This window comes from Tachypleus tridentatus, chromosome 1 (genome assembly GCF_004210375.1).
Source record: "Tachypleus tridentatus isolate NWPU-2018 chromosome 1, ASM421037v1, whole genome shotgun sequence".
Taxonomy (NCBI): Eukaryota; Metazoa; Arthropoda; class Merostomata; order Xiphosura; family Limulidae; genus Tachypleus; species Tachypleus tridentatus.
In genome coordinates this window covers 98,225,728-98,242,781 of record NC_134825.1, presented here as the reverse complement: position 1 = coordinate 98,242,781, position 17,054 = coordinate 98,225,728, and the positions used below count along the sequence as shown (strand labels likewise).

General features: G+C 32.6%; 1 protein-coding gene across 3 annotated transcripts; it reads left to right on the top strand.

The window, feature by feature from the left end:
• Positions 1 to 1,344: 1,344 nt before the first annotated feature.
• LOC143256647 (uncharacterized) lies at positions 1,345 to 16,135 on the top strand. Of its 3 annotated transcripts, none has more exons than XM_076514143.1 (6): positions 1,346 to 1,417; positions 4,565 to 4,619; positions 11,539 to 11,617; positions 12,906 to 13,022; positions 14,113 to 14,246; positions 15,781 to 16,135. In XM_076514143.1, the coding sequence occupies exons 2-6, from the start codon at positions 4,607 to 4,609 to the stop codon at positions 15,963 to 15,965; spliced, it is 528 nt and encodes a 175-aa protein (XP_076370258.1). In that variant the 5' UTR covers positions 1,346 to 1,417; positions 4,565 to 4,606; the 3' UTR covers positions 15,966 to 16,135. The 3 variants fall into 3 exon arrangements, with proteins under 3 accessions (XP_076370268.1, XP_076370258.1, XP_076370250.1); XM_076514135.1 differs by having other exon boundaries at positions 1,350 to 1,417; positions 14,110 to 14,246; XM_076514153.1 differs by lacking the exon at positions 14,113 to 14,246 and having other exon boundaries at positions 1,345 to 1,417.
• The last annotated feature ends 919 nt before the right edge of the window (positions 16,136 to 17,054 follow it).

Here is a 17,054-nt window from a genome sequence, read left to right as displayed (position 1 = left end):
AAATTTCCATGAGAGATTAAAATTTTATCTCTGAAATTACCATAAGAAAATCTAAAAGTCCCGCAAGTTGAATAGAAACCTTTAACTTTTAACAAAGTTTAAAGCTCTGAAAGTTGATGGAAGGTCTTAACACATTTAAAACATCTTTGAGACCCGGCATGGCCAGGTGGGTTAAGGCGTGCGACTCGTAATCCGACGTTCGCATCCCTTTTTAGCTCGCCTTTTTAGTCGTGGGGACGTTATAATGTGACGGTCAATCCCACTATTCGTTGATAAAAGAGTAACCCAAGAGTTGGTGGTGGGTGGTGATGACTAGCTGCCTTCCCTCTAGTCTTACACTGCTCAATTCGGAACGGCTAGCAGAGATTGCCCTCGAGTGCGAAATTCAAAAACAAACAGTCAAAATATTTGAATGTTGATGAGGTATGATCACATCACTTGTGTTAGAGAATTGGCATTTGCAAATTATGAGACAACTTGTCTTCATGCTTCATGAAATGATCTGAATAAAACTTTTTAACTCCTACACTGTTAAAAAACAATTGGCATTGTTGTTTGGGGTCAGTTGGCATGTGTGCTTGCTATAAGTACAGTAGTGGCACAAATTACAAGCTGCCAGGTCCAATCTTAGAAATACTCGATATTATTTGTAAAAACTCAGCAGTAAATGATGTTGTGAATGTTGTCGTTATTGAAAAGCATCCAACATGATAAATTATTTATATCTTACTGTAATGGACACAGCATATATTTCAGTATTTGTGTATGTAACCAAAACTTTAGTCATCTACTGAATAGCACCACAAACAAAATAATCTATACAAATTTCACATTTTGGGTATTCAATATTAAGACAATAAGGAAAGTTTGTTATGTGAAACAATCATTTCTTTATAATAGCACACAATTTTATAAGTGCTCTTCTTACAACAATGTAACTTTCAGTAGGGCTGATCGTGAGGTTTGGATTATAACTATATTAATGTATGTTTTAAACGTAGTACTGAGAAACTGGAGTTTAAAAAAAATGGTTTTCAATAAACAGTACCACTTTTCATATATAAAAACATTATAGTTTAATATCATGATTACTAATTACAAGCATAAACAGCTGCCAATATTTGTAGAAGAAATTGTGCATTAACATAATCAATATTTCACAAAATGTAAAATGTTTTGAAACAAATATTCTCATATTTTATTGCATTATTTTTAGCTTAAAAAGTTTGAAGATTTGTTTTAGCATAATACTGTCACACTTGAAATGATGAAGAATAAAATATCTGTTTTGGAAAATTGTGCTGCTTTTTTTTTCTGTAGAACTTACAAAATCTTCTTAGAGAAATTTTGATTTTGCCTGAAGAAGTTCATCATGGTATTTGCTGGTTTAAAAAAACAGATTAACAAAGCCAATGAGGTATGCTTGTACAGTTATATTGACTTTCCCTTGCAATTTTTCTTAAGAGTATGGTTTTTATTTTCAATAAAAATAATAAAATCATCATTTGAAACATTTCTATGTACACAGTAACTTCATTTGTATAAAGCATAAGTTTCAATGGTCCACCATCTTCAGAGACAAAGTACACACGAGGTTTGTTTATGTACTAGGGTAACTGTGTGTGCAGTTAACATATTGTACAGTAGTGCCATTTCTAAAACAAATCCCACAAATTTACTTCTGTCACATAAATCTCTGTTTAGAATAATTATTTCATTTTATCAATTTCTGAATTTTGTATATTTAATTTTTTAAATTCAGTTGTTTGATTATTTTCATACCGTTTCAGCCATTAATGTTTGAAGTATTCACCACATGCTCAGTTAAGGCTGAATCATTCATTCAGAATTTATCAACTGAATTTTTCTTCTCTTTAAGTTTCAAATTTCCTCTTGTCTGGCCAAAATAATTTAAATCATAACTATATGAAATTTTATATATTCTGCATTTATCCTTTAGTTCAATTTTATCTTTTAATAGATTAATAATATTAATTAATTTTAATTGTAAAGGTTTGAAATCATTAAAGCAGTACTTTCAACTCACTTCACATATCAAAGTGTTTTGGATTATGTGATTCTTAAAATTCACCACCTTAGAGACTGACAAATAATGAAAATCTCTTTTGAAACAACATTTGCAGCTGATAAAAGTGGAATTTGATTGGATTTTTGTTTGGACCAAAATTTCTGTTTTTTTCTGCAGTGTTGAAAAATTATCAAACAGTTATTTGATAGGTCTAAACAAAGTTCTGAGTTTAAAATAGGGAGTATCTGTAATTCTTTATAAGATTTTTTGTCATTTAAATATAGGAGAATATTTATAGATCAGTAAACAACAGCACAGAAAGAATGTTGATATGTTGATAAAGATAAAATTGTGTATGTATGTATAAAATATATGCCAATGGTGTCAAACACACAACTTGTAAAAGATTTTTGTGACTACCCTATGTAGTATCCCCTGTTACCTTTAATATGTATTACAGTCACATTTTGTATAACGTGATTGACTTTTAATGTTGAGTTATTATTAGCCCATGCTTTTATAACACAAGTTTAAGGTTGTTTTGAGCAAAGTCTGCTTAGTGTATGTGTTGAGTTGCCAGCACAACATTGTTTTAGGGAAAGGTGAGGGTGTATGTGTCACACATTTATGAATCTGACTTTGAAAGAAAGTTGACACTAGTGTACGTGATTTATGGTGTGCATTTTAAAAGCTAAATTCCAACAATACTATTTTTGAAACAAACATTTCAGAAATGAAAGAAAATAATTTCTTGAAAAGAATTAGGAAAATATTGCATGCATTCAAGAGTAAAGCAAGCATTGGCTGTGTTGTATTTTGTTTTGTTATAAATTGAACATTATCGTCATTATCAGCCTGGGACTAGTAATGTGTAATGGTGTTATAATAAATAATATGATGTGAGTACATTTTACACATTCATTAATTATCTCAATGCCTATCAACTTTTTCAGATTGGTTGGTTAATTGATAAATTGTTACTTTTTATTTTCCCATGATCCTGCAATTTTCCTTGAATCCAACAGTCATTTAATTAATTTGCAGTTGATTAGCATGCTCTATAAATTAAGCTTACATCTGTTATGTAAGAAAATTTGTGTAGCTCTGGAACTGATATACTTTAACACAAAATCATTTTCATGAATAAAAGTAATATAAAAGGAAATTACATAAATTTCTCAAATTCCTGGTTTGTTGCTAAATGTTTTATACTACTCATTTGAAACTTTTTCTTCTTTACTATCTTGAGAATGTACAGGTTACTGTTTAAACCACTTTATTTACTCTATGTTGACATGGATAAATTAGAAGCTCTTCTAGCAAACTTTTTCAACCTCTGGCTTTAGTTGTTTTTTTTCAAACTAAATGCATATGTCATCATAAATGTGTCAAGAAAGGTCTGTAGTAATTGTTAATGTTGAGCACGAAGCTACACAATGGATTGACTATCTGTGATGTGTCTACCAGAGGTATTGGAACCTAGTTTTTAAAAGTTATAAGTCTTCAGAGTTTCCACTAGGGGTGTATGGGGGAATGCTTTAGTAATAAAATCACTGACAAAGAAAAATCTCTTGAAACAAGACATGAATCATTCTCTTTGCATGTTATGATAACTTGTAATATGTGTTACAATATTTAGCATAAATTACCAATACTTCAAAGTTGTAAATTACAAATAACACTGAACTACTTGGCTAGTATTGAATATTCTAGTGATTAACAATTTGTAGATTAGCCTTTATTTATATTATAGAGTATTTTCTTGACTTTAGTAATCTATTATTATTTTAGCTTTTAACTTAATGTTTCAGTTTTGCACTGGTTGATTAGAATTTGTGGCTTTCTGTTGGAGTAGAACTAAAATATACACAACACCATTGTGTTTCTTGCATAGGATTTATTTATCCCAACTGCCTTCAGATGAACAACATATGTTGTTATCAAGACCCCTAACAACTGTTGTAGCATTTTTCTTGTGTATGAGCAGATGTTGTTAACATCTTTATCTAATTTGAAATTGGTGCATATCTGTTATTAAATCTGAAATCCTTACCACTAGAAAATTGAAATTGTTTCATTATTCTTGGAATCAGACAGTAATGAACAACTTTTCTGTGTAAGTTATAAATTTTGCCTTGTCACACAGATGTTAAATTATCAATGCAAGGCTAATCCTAAACTGACATTTTGGTATGTGCTGCTCTGAAAATAGAAGTTATTATTTAAAACTAAAAGGAAAAAGAAGTGGCTCTCACCAAAACTATAAAAAAAGTGAAACATTAAAGACAGTGTACCCTAAAATATAAAACATTTTTAGAACTGCTTGACAATTGGCATTTGATGAAATGTAATCTTGGAGGTATTTTTTTCTTGAATTTTATGAAAGTAGTTTGGTTTACGTAAAGAAGCATCATAGTAATTTGATTAGCATTACTTAACATACTACTTATTTTCATGGTATAATGTTGCATTGTATTGTCTTATCTAATTCTTGTAATGGCAATTAACAAGTTTCTTAAATTATATTTTATACAGGCTTTTTAGGTCTAATTTCATAATCAACATTTGAACAGAAATATGGAGACTAATGGTATGCCCAACTTGCAAATTCTCTTAATTTTCATACTGCTAATTGATTGATAATAAACATGCTAATTAACTTTCTGTTTAGCTTATTAACTGAACTTGATCCACCAAATGCTTCACTGAATAACCCTCTAATTTTTTCAGTTACTACACAAAACTTCCAGATTAATAACTTAATTGAAAGTATCATTACATCATCTAGAAATCACTTTAGCAACAAACAAAAAATATTAAAAACATAGCATAGAGCACTGCACTCTTTCCAGTTTGTAAAGTCCTTTGAATAATCTTCATACACAAATAAAACAGTGAACACTACATTAAATTGTCCATTCACCAAATTACTTTTGGGTGGTTTTCTTTTTCAAGAGATTTTAAATATGCAGTAATCCCAGACTTACGTGAATCAAATAAATTCAGAATATGAGTAATGATGACTATGCTATTGTTCACAAGAGAACTTTCTTTAAAGATGTATATCTACTTTTGCTTCTGCCTAATTTGCCATTCTCATTTGTTATGGTATTTTTAAGTTAATAATGTGCCAGTGAACCCATCATTTCATGCAGAGCATTTGGGTAAGATAATATGACAAATTCATGTTTCTTCACAAGTTTGGCAAATATGCCTTCTTTTCTCCATACGCTGCACTGGGATTTTGTTTTGGAAACTTCTTTTTGGCGTGTCATTCAGGACCTGGACAAGGCAGCTACCAGTGTTTAATAGTTGTTACGACTCTTGGCTGAAGGTATGCCAGTTGTCATTAAAACTGTTTCTATTAAGTGGGTATCTAGATAAATAGCTTATTGTTATACCACTGTGGAAATTTGAATCGCGTCTAATGTATTTCTGTCTTAGTACCTTTCCATCATAGTCTGTTTTTTATTAATTGGGTAATGTTGTTGACGTGAACAGCTAAATTCTGGAACTTGATTTGTTAATGTTACAACTGGAGTAATTCATAACAATCCTGCAATCACAGATGAAACTGCAGTAGTAGTAATAGGTGTAGCACAAATAAATCAGGTACTGAAAGCAGTGTTAATGGTTTGATCCATACTTTTATCATTTCATTTTCTAAATAGTTTATTCTGCCCAATCAACCCAGGGCAGGATCCACAGAGATCAATAGACCTCTCTCGAATAAAGACAGTAAAGAAAAAAGACATGGTCGTAAACTGAACGAAGGGTTCTCCACCCAGTTTGCCTACACATAAATAAAAATGGCCACCCTATACAATGGAACTGTCGAGGTTTATGTTCTGATCTGAATGACATCAAAACACTGATTGCTTCCTACCATCCTTTATGCTTTTCTTATAGAAAACATTTCTGAAACCTGCCAATACTGTTAATATGTGTCTATTCATTGAGTACACACGTATAAAAAAAAAACCTAACTACAGGTGGCAGCATTTATCTCAATATTCTTAACACTCCCACTTAATTTTAAGTTTTACACAAAATTACAATTACTGTCAATAATCTTACAGTTATTCTAAATGTTTTACAATTACTTTCAATCTATTCCAGTTTTACTGATCTGTTTCTACATTTCTAGCAAGTGGCTTTGTAAGAATGTCAGCAGTCATACTGTTTGTGGGACAATATTCCAGTTTTAAGTGGTAACAAATATCAATGTGTTTTGTTCTTGCATGACCCACTGGATTCTGTGCCATTGCGATTGTTCCTTGGTTATCTTCCATGATACGAACAGGGTCATCAACTTCGGAACCTATTTCTTGCAGTAGTGTTCTCAATGATACTGTTTCCTGTGCTGCAAGACTCAAGGCTATATACTCTGCCTCTGAGGTGGATAGGGTCACCGTGGATTGCTTTTTGCTAATCCAACTTACAGCTGCTCCTGCTTGAATAAAGATATTTCCTGATGTGAACTTCCTATATCCAGGTCTCCAGCAAAATCTACATCTGGGTAACCAGTAACGACGTCTCCTGGTACCTTTTCAAACTTAAGACTAAGATCACCTGTTCCTTTCAAGTAACGTTGGATTCTCTTTGCTGCTGTAAAATGTGCTGTGTTGGGCTGAGCACAATATTTCGATATTGCTCCCACTGCATATGCAATATCTGGTCTTGTTCCCATTGCAGCATACAGAAGGCTGCCTGCCAACGATTGGTACAAACTGCGATCAACCTGAGTGCTAACACCATCATCCTTTTGCAGTTTCATGTTTACATCTGATGGAGTTGCAACTGCCTTACACTCAGTCATTCCAAATTTCATCAGCATAGTTTGGATATACTGTCTTTGATTTAACCATACACAGCCATTCTTTTCAAACTGAATAACACTGAGTCCAAGGATGTAATGCAGCTTTCTAAGGTCTTTCATGAAGAATTTTTCCTTCAGTGCTTCCTCAATAGTGATTATTTCGTCATCACTATCAGCAACCAAAATAATATCATCCACATATACTGCAACTATTGCTAGATTTTCACCCTTCCATATGTAAACATTGGAACTGGAAATTCTAGTTCCATCATTTGTTCATGAAATGATTTGTTCCAACAGTGTGGTGACTGTTTTAATCCATACAGTGATTTTTTCAGTTTACACACAAGATTTTCCTTCCCTGGAACCGCGTAGCCTTCCGGTTGTTCCATGTATATCTCTTCATCCAGATTTACATTCAGAAATGCAGTTATGACATTAATCTGGTGAATTTTCAAGTTATTCTGCACAGCAAATGCAATGAAGGAGTGAATTGATGCATAGCGCACCACTGGGGAGAAGGTTTCCTCGTAATCCAGACCATAATTCTGCGAGTAACCTTTGGCCACCAGCCTACTCTTGAACCTCTCTACATTTCCAGTATTTCCATACTTAACTTTGAATACCCACTTACAACCTATAGGTTTTTTTCCAACTGGTAATTCCACCAGATCCCAGGTGTCATTTTCTTGTAAAGACTCAAATTCCAGATCTGTGGCTGACTTCCACTCCTTTGCATTGTCACTTGACATTGCTTTACTTAATGTGCTTGGCTCTAACATACTACATAAGTTTGCAGTGTGACAAACTGATTCATTTGCTGCAGCCATATCAGCATACTCATCATATCCATAGCTGATGGGGGGTTCCTGTTTCTTGTTGGTCATTCAGCTTTATCTTTAGCTTTAACTTCTGTTTCTTGGTCCACTATCTGTTCACTTGATGAGATATACTCATTTGTCACAGGCTCTTGACCAAATTCTGTTTCATTAAAGATAACATCTCGCCATATGAAAATCTTCCTGGATTTTTCATCATACAGTCGATATCCCTTGATGCAGTTATCATATCCAATGAAATGTACCTTCATGTCTAATTTCTGTCTTGACACATCTGGCACATGTGCATATGCAGGACATCCAAACACTTTCATGTGTTCTACATCTAGTTTCTTCCCATACCATCTCTCATATGGCATACTACCATCTTTTATTGCTGATGTGGATACTCTGTTACCCACATATGCTGCAGTAGCTACAGCTTCTGCCCAGTACATTCTTGGTAACTTAGCATGTGACAGCATGCTTCTTACTGATTCCACAAGAGTTATGTTCCTTCTCTCAGCAACACCATTTTGTTCTGGATAATATGCTATTGACATCTCATGATGAATGCCTCTTGACTTCAAATATTGCTGGAACTCATTTGACGTATATTTTCTGCCACTATCTGTGCGCAGGGTTTTTATGTGCTCTTCAGATTCATTTGAGTACAACTTCTCAAATTCCTTGAATTTCTCAAAGCCTTCTGACTTCTCTTTCAAGAAATACACTCTGCAGCATCTTGAGTAATCATCAATAAATGTAACAAAGTACTTGCTACCTCCAATAGATGCAGTTTGCATAGGACCAAAGACATAAAATTTTCATAGCTCCAGAAATTGTTTTTACTGATAGTTGTACTTAAATTTTGTCATTTGAGAGAAGCTTTATGAAAAATATTATGGTTACAAGTTTTTATTTATATATTTCTTGATGTCAGGTTCATTGTAATGTTGTAAATAAAATCACATGGGTGTTGTATGTTGGATAGAGAGAGAAGATAGAATGTATTTTCAGAATGGTCTTATCTTTGCTACTGAAACATCTGGTGGTACTGTTATATTTGTCATGTTGGTCCTTTGGAGGTTGGATTTGTATATGTCTTCCACAAATCTTAACTGTTAGGTATCAGTACTTATTATACAGAATGCTATGTTTCTTCATATGAAAATTTTAATACATGTCACTATTAGAAGTTTTCTTTCAGTTTTTTTTGTCTTGCATTTCTATTTGATGTTATTACAATCACTGACTTTTTGTTTTATTGCATTTTCTAATTTCTGACAGTCCATGAATTGTTCATTATTTTAACTGTATTTTTCTGTGGAGTGCTTGATAAGTTTGAGTTTTCTTATTTATGTCATGCACTTTTAGTTTTTCTGTGATGGCCAAAAATAATTTGTTTTATATTATGTCCTTAAAGTTGCTAGTTGTTCTTTTACTGAATTTGTACACGTTGTTTTAATGCAAATAGTTTTTTTATTCAGCATATGAACTAAGCTCAAATTATTTTTGTTTTTCTTTATGTGTTTGTGGTGTCATGTTTTGGAAGTTTCTTTGTTAAACAAATGTTGTATATTACTTCTAAGGAATTTACACAGTGATGGTTTTTGAAATTTCAGTAGTTGTTTTTATGGTTTGGATTATGGAATTGTGTTTTCTGAGATTTGCATATAATGGATTTTCTTTTTCCATCAGATATACAGATTTGTCAATTGGTAGACATTTTCTCACCCAAAATGATTCTCTTGTGTATAGATGTTATTGTTCTGGTTGGCAGTAGCTAATTAATTTATTTGTTCAAACATTACTACTTCAAAACAATCAGCTTTCTGGTGATCTATTAATACTGGAGTTTTTTTTCTTAATTTTTAAATCAATAATATACCTGGATGTTGCTAGTTACATCTTACTATTCCCTCTGAAGATTTAATTTGGTAAGTTGTACCACAATATTGATATTTGCTATACTTACTGCCCTTCAGGAGAGAGATTTATTTTGGTATTTATATACCTGAATATTTTTAGTTGCTGTAATTACTGCCCTACTGAAGAGAGATTTTGTTTGACAGTTATACCATATTATTGATATTGTCTATACTGCCTTGCTGAGGAGAGATTTCCTTTTCTTCCAGATATGTACTTTAATATTTCTAGTAGTGATACTTACTGGATTTTTGGAGAGTCTTTTATCAGTTATACCAAGATATTTGTTTGCTACACTTATTGCCATCCTGATTTCATTTGCCAGCTTACTCATATGACCTTTATATTCTTTTTATGATTTAGTTACAAGAAATGTGATATTTGTCTATTATGTTTCACAATACATTCCTATGGGATTCTACGTACATGATATATATTGTTCCTTCATTAGTAGTTATTTAGGGTTAAAGAATAAGACGTTTATATTATTTCAAGTTTTAATATCATTTTCCATTTATTAAAGAGGCTGGTAATTTCATAAGAAATTTCTGGTATGAAATGGTTTGTTTGTTTCTGTTTTTAATTTCGCGCAAAACTACACAGGAGCTATCTGCGCTGCCATCCCTAATTTAGTAGTGTAAGACTAGAAGAGAGCATGAAATGGTATGCCGGTAGAATGGATTTGGTTGTTATAATATATTGTGTGGTTTTGAACGTTAATACAAGCCCTATTATATAACTTTGGCATAAACCTTTAGGTAGTACTACATTTTCTAAGTAGTGCAATTCAGTTCTAAATCTTCTTTGTGAGTTCAGTGATTGTAGAATTCTCTTCCTAAAACTAAAAAATAATCGTTCTATTCATAACTTACATACATGTATTTAAATATCTGTGTGTGTATAACATGGAATAATTCTTAAAGATACTAGTTAAAAATTTCTTAGAAGTCAAATTGTTAATGAAAACAGCTTTATATTATTTTCTCTTCAGGTTTAAAATCAGACAAAAACCAATCACAATGTTACTGAAAAAAAATTGTGAGCTCCAAGAAAAATCAGTTCCTCCAGAGGTTGTGACAAAAGTGACGCTTAACACTGCATTTTGTAATGCCGTAATAATAGTAAAACGTGTACATGCCATGAATCACGAGAATAATTATACAATCTGCAGGATACAAAACAGAATGAGATACCAACTTGAAAACAAGAAATAAAAGCATTTTTTTACCTTCATTTTATTCTTATATGCTCTTGAAACAAAACACGTGAGAAGACTCTTCACCAAACGTCTAATTTACTAATATATTTCGTGAGTGCAAATCTAACTAAATATGAAGGAATGATATGTTCAGTTGATTAATTTCAGTTTCATTCATTAAAGGGAAAACAAAATTATGGAGACAAATATAATGAGATGATTCTTCAGAAAATAATGTAACCGTTAAATTAAAATTACAATAACAAACAGTTTGAACTGTTAAAGATGCCACATCGAAGAACGAGGTTCGCCATGGCCAGTTGGGTTAAGGCATTCGACTCGTAATCTGTGGGTTTCGGGTTCGAATCCCTGTCACACCAAACATGCTCGCCCTTTCAGCTGTGGAAACGCTATAAAGTGAGGTTCAATCCCTTTATTCGTTGATACAAGAGTAGCCCAAAAGTTGGCGGTGGGTGTTGATGACTAGCTGCCTTCCCTCTAGTCTTACACTGCTAAATTAGGGACGGCTAGCAAAGACAGTCCTTCTGTATCATTGCACGAACGTAAAAAAAAAGGACAATACGATGTAGTTATTAAAGTCATAGTTTACCTCGTGTAAAAGCTGCTGTTATTGTGTTTTGAATTTAATTATTTAATCTAGCAGATTCCTTACTAGATATCAAAGCAAAACTAATTTAGATGTTATTTAATTTTGTAGAAATCAGTATTTTTTATCTTAACTTAGGTGAATCTTGGCCAATCAATGATACAATCTGGAATGAAGAAGAAGAATCAGTTCCTTCCGGGATTTTCATACCCAAAAGGTATGTATTCTCAAGTTCCTACCGGGATTTTCATACCCAATAGGTATGTATTCTCAAATAAATCCTGACTTTTAGCTAAGTGGTTGCCAGGACGCTCTGCTCACAATACCCGGAAAGCTGTTTTGAGCTCCTGTCACACCAAACACATTCAACCTATTTAGTCGTAAGGGAAAATTAAAATATGACAGTCTATTTCATTATTCGTTGATCTAAGAGTAACCCAATAGTTGACAGTGTAAGGTGTTGACTTGGTGTCTTTCCTTTAGACTACATTTGCTGAAAATATGGTTGGTGTATACAGCCTACGTGTTGTTTCGCGCAAAATTTAAAAGAAACCAAATCAAATAGAATAAGTGACGAAAAAAAATTAAAATTATAAAAATATTTTAAAATAGTTTCTCAGCAAATATGTAACAGTTCATGTATATTATATATTGTTGTTCTTAGTTGTTTTTATCTCACCATAAAACTTGTGTTTTGATAAGAATGCGTACTATTGATGATTATAATCTGTTATCAAGCAGAAAAACTGTTAACTTGAAGATTCAATGAAAAGTATGTAATCCAATGATATAATTAGGTTTCATAGTTACTTACATAACCTATGTATTTCTTCAATACATTGCACCTTTGCTGCTTGGCTACAACTAGTTAAACGCTACCTGTCATAACATCTTTGCCGTCAACATCTTGTAGAGTCGTTTTCACTTATAATTTGTTTTGGGACCTGAATTCTTGTATTTTTGATTCAAGCAGACAAATTTGGTAACATATGTTTTATGTGACCCTGAAATAACCATAATTCGTTATCTATTCCACCATATAAATATTCAAATACGTTTAATAATCATTTGACAAACCTCAACTACTGTTTTTCTCTATACACAATTGCAACCATTTTTCATTATAAGTAATTTTAGTGTGGGTATTATAGCAACTTGTGAATGAGAGTAGAGAAGAATATGTTAATTCCATTACATCTGCAATATCCACTATTATCGAGGACCTCTGTATAATACCAGGACTCCACAGTTTCACTGACACACGACAGATCTAGTAGTTATTGAAATACTGTTCATACTGTTATATTGTCTGAACAATAATTGTTTTAGTGTGGATCGTGATATTTACCAATTTTATCTCAGTTGTTAACCATTAACATTAAGGTACTGATTTATCAATATAACACAATTCATTCAAATAAATATTGATCTTCTCTCATACAAGTCACTTTTGTGTAAATATAGTATGACAAATTAATTATTTGTAAGTATTGCTTCTATTCCAGTGACTTTGCCCTGCAGAAAAAATCACTGAAGGAGAGGATTGAGGACGGGTTTAAAAGTGTTTTTTGTTGTAAGCATCAAACCAAGCAGGAAAGAATAAGAGTCTGGTGTCACGACTCGTAAGTTCTAGGTTTTTATGAATTAACTAGGATACCGTATTTTCATACTACATATACTCAACGTAATGTATAGCTTTACGAAAAAAGTCTGACTGAACTTATCGCTTCTGACGGCCGACTCAGAAACCTACATTTCTTACTATACATATCCATGTAATCGTTTTTCACAGTGTACAGTTTAGCCGAAGGATAAACACTAAAGCTTTTGCGATAAGTGGCTTTGTGGACAATGTTGTGTGCCTTTTGCCTATTTTTACTCATACGAGTGAAAGCTATACTGACTATTTAACTCTATTTTTTCTGAGACTAAATGTCTAGAGGGTGAATAACAATTAGTAGGCGTTTTCTTTTTGTTTTGGTATGAGACTCTCATACATTTCAACACGAATATTCTCTGGTTGAAAACTGAGAATTCTTAATTTTCCAACTCTCCTCTAAAGTCTCTCAGTAGCTTGATACCGTTATTTTCAATTGATGGGAATTCTATGCTCACAAGGGCTAAATGGCAAGTCAGAATCACTTAACATTTTAATTCTAAACAACTGACCAACTACTCATTACCATAAGAAACTTTAGCCATCTGTTAGACCCAAAGAATGGGACTGACTGCCATTACTATAACCCGAGCACAACCGAAATTACGGGCTGTATTTAGCTGCATTGTGGCTCGAATATTAGAGACTGAGGAACGCAACCCTGCATACTGAATATCTTTTACTGCTGGCCCGTCCAAGTAGAATATAATAAGTATAAATTAATGTTATCTTTTAATCTCTGAAAGGATCTGTTTGAAGGAAGAGTGATGTGAAAAAAGTAACAGATTTTAACATGTCCTTAGGGTAATCGACGATTTCTAATTTAAAATACGTTTATATTAAACTTTAACTTGTATTGACTTTGTATATCATACAGCTTCGTTGGACTTCTTTGAACAACCATGTCGTAGTTTCTTTTTTGTTTATTTCTTACTATCATCCGCGTGGCATGACAGTAATTGGATGTCTCACCTTTTTAATTTATGCTTGTATGAAAGGGAAACAACAATCTGTGCTTTAACAACATTTTTTCTCTCCAAAACACACTCTAGTAGCAATGAAGAGATTGAATGGGATAGCTCATCCGTTTGGAATTACACGATTGGTCGTGTTGTTGAATTTAAAAATGATGAAAAACGTGTTGCAGAGATATTAAAGTCTAAGAACAAACCTCACGGATTTTTTATTGGTAAGAAGATGTTATAGAACAGTAATGGTTAGCAGTCTCTTGTTTGTATCAGAATAGCGTTTCTTTTATTATTATTATTATTACAGTAAAAGATGACCTGGAGAGATCACCCATTTTAATCACTTACACCACTTTATGGTAGTGTGTTGTCTGTCTATAACGTAGTTACTAGACACTGAAATGTTGTCATTTAAGAAACGCTTGACATTGCAATTTGTACTGCCGTGACGTTAGTGAATCGTGCACATGCCACGAATTATGAGAATAATAATACAATCTGTAGGATACAACACATCATGTAGTCATAGTTTATATTTCGTTAAGGATAAGGCTGCTCTGAGTTGACCTAAGGTTTGGTTTTGGAGTCTGTTGCTGTCCTGTGTGCTCTGCTATACGATTGCTTTCGCTTCATTGGAAAACACTTCAATAGTTTTGAGCCCGACTTGGCCCGATGGTTAACACATTGAAATCGTAATCCGAGGGTTGCGAGTTCGAATCCCTGTCACACGAAACATACTCGTCCTTTCAGCCGTGGGTCTGTTATAACTGACGGTCAATCCCACTATTCGTTGGTAAAAGAGTAGCTCAAGAGTTGGCTATGGGCGGTGATGACTAGCTGCCTTCCTTGTTGTATTACATTTTAAATTAGGAACGCCTAGCATAGATAGCTCTCGTGAAGCTTTGTGCGAATTTCAAACACAAACAAACTTTATTGGTTTTACACTTTGCGCTTAATATGGTTTTAAAATAAAGTTTTTAAAACAGTTAGGGTGAGCATAGGGCAGATAGACCTTTTTTAAGATTAAACGCGCACACACACAGATTCACTCCGAATTGTCGTAACAGATTGATTATTGTATGACTTAGGATATTCTTCACTCAAAGCTACCTATGGAATAACTGCACATAGCAGTTCCAGGTTTTAAACTTATAAATAAGATAGAAGTTAATTACTCAATAAAACCGTTGTCCTTTTCAGCCTACTCCAGAGCAACATCCTGCCCATTTAACAGTTTCAATAGGTAAAAACAATTGTTCGATATGACCTAATATGTTGTCTTTCCTCCTGAAGTTAACAGCCAAGAACAAGTCCATAATTTGAGGAATAAGTAATGTAATAAATATACGAATTGAGCACAGTCAATGAGGACCAATTTGCTCAGAGCACGTTGCATTACCAACAGTTTTATAACAGAGTCTAGAAAAAAATTGCGTTATCATGCCTACATAGTTGTAAGTCGCTATTCCATGTGTCTTTCATTGATTTGTTGTTACTTTAAGGAATGTTTTTGTTGTGAAAAGAGAAGAGGAAGGATGTTAACTGGTTAACGCGATCTAAATATTCAAACATTTTCTTTTCTTATTCGGACAATATGTTTTCAAGCTATTTGGTATTCGTGTCTTACCTCATTAACATTGTTAAACAAAGCAAGTTAGCAATTCATAGACGAATTTTAGTAAAGAAGATTGACGCACTAAATAGCAAAAATTACTACAAAGTGTACATATATGTATATGTTTATTGTTTTAATAGTTTCAGGAGTGTTCGTTACTCGTATAAGAAATTACGAAACATTTATTTCACTCACTGGAATTCTTGATCCCGGTGACGAAATTCTAGAAATAGATAGCGTTAGTGTCAGCCGAAAAAACATCAAAGAAATCAGAAATATGATAATAAATACCAACAAAATACGCTTCACAACCCGGTCATTTTGAATTTGGAAGGAGAAATGAATAAAATGCAAAGAAGATAAAATGGATTTCTCATTGTAAATAATAATTTGTGTATTTATATATGTTATGTTTTTTGTTTAAAATTGTAAACTAATAAATTAAGAAAAGTTTAAGTTGTATTGTTTATTTTATTAAATGTATTGCAAAATGTTGTATTGGATTTTATTGTTCAAATGATGAAATAACACCAACAGAATTCAAGACAGATAATACAAAATTGTCTGCTGGATTTTATTGTTCAAATGATGAAATAACACAAACAGAATTCAAGACAGACTTGCTACAGAGGAATCAATCCAGAAAGAGATATAATTTTATGAACAAAGCTTCACTGAATATAATCAATATACAATTAATACAATCAGTTTAAATCAGTAATTTACCAGTTAATTAACTTTCCTTACCATTCAATTAAATCATCCTGTAAAAGGATGATAATGTAGAATAATTGAAACGAACTCTTAAATATTAAATTAACTCAATAATGATTTTCGGTTACATGATTACAATAAAATACTCTGGACATATTTCTTTTTAACAATTTATTAATTTTCTCACAACGTAGATTGTGCAGTGACCTACACACAATGACACTCTATTCACATAGTATTTTCGAAAAACATTAGTCAATCTCGGTTGTGTCATCTTCAAAACCAAATTAGAATAATTTAAAAATAATTAAAGCCAGTCGTTATCATTCATACACTTTTCAAGCTTTTTATCTAAACTCTTATGTACTGCTTTTTCAACGTCTGAAGATAACCCATTCCAAAGGCCAACCAAACTCTTAAATAATTAAAACTGCCTAAGCTGAAGATGATTCCTACCAGTCCATAAGTTATACTTGTGTCCCCTAGTTCTGCTATTTTCGTTGGCAAATATGGAAAAAACAAACGATTATGCAACAGCATCTCCACGTATGATAAAACAATATTTTCTTTTCTTTTAGTGTGCTTTAAAAAAGTCTGTACTCTTAATTTTTTAATTTACAGTCAATCTTTTTTCATATTTTCATTTCTTGTTTCAACAACTTTTTGATCTTATGAATCTCGTGTCATACCAGTCAATTCA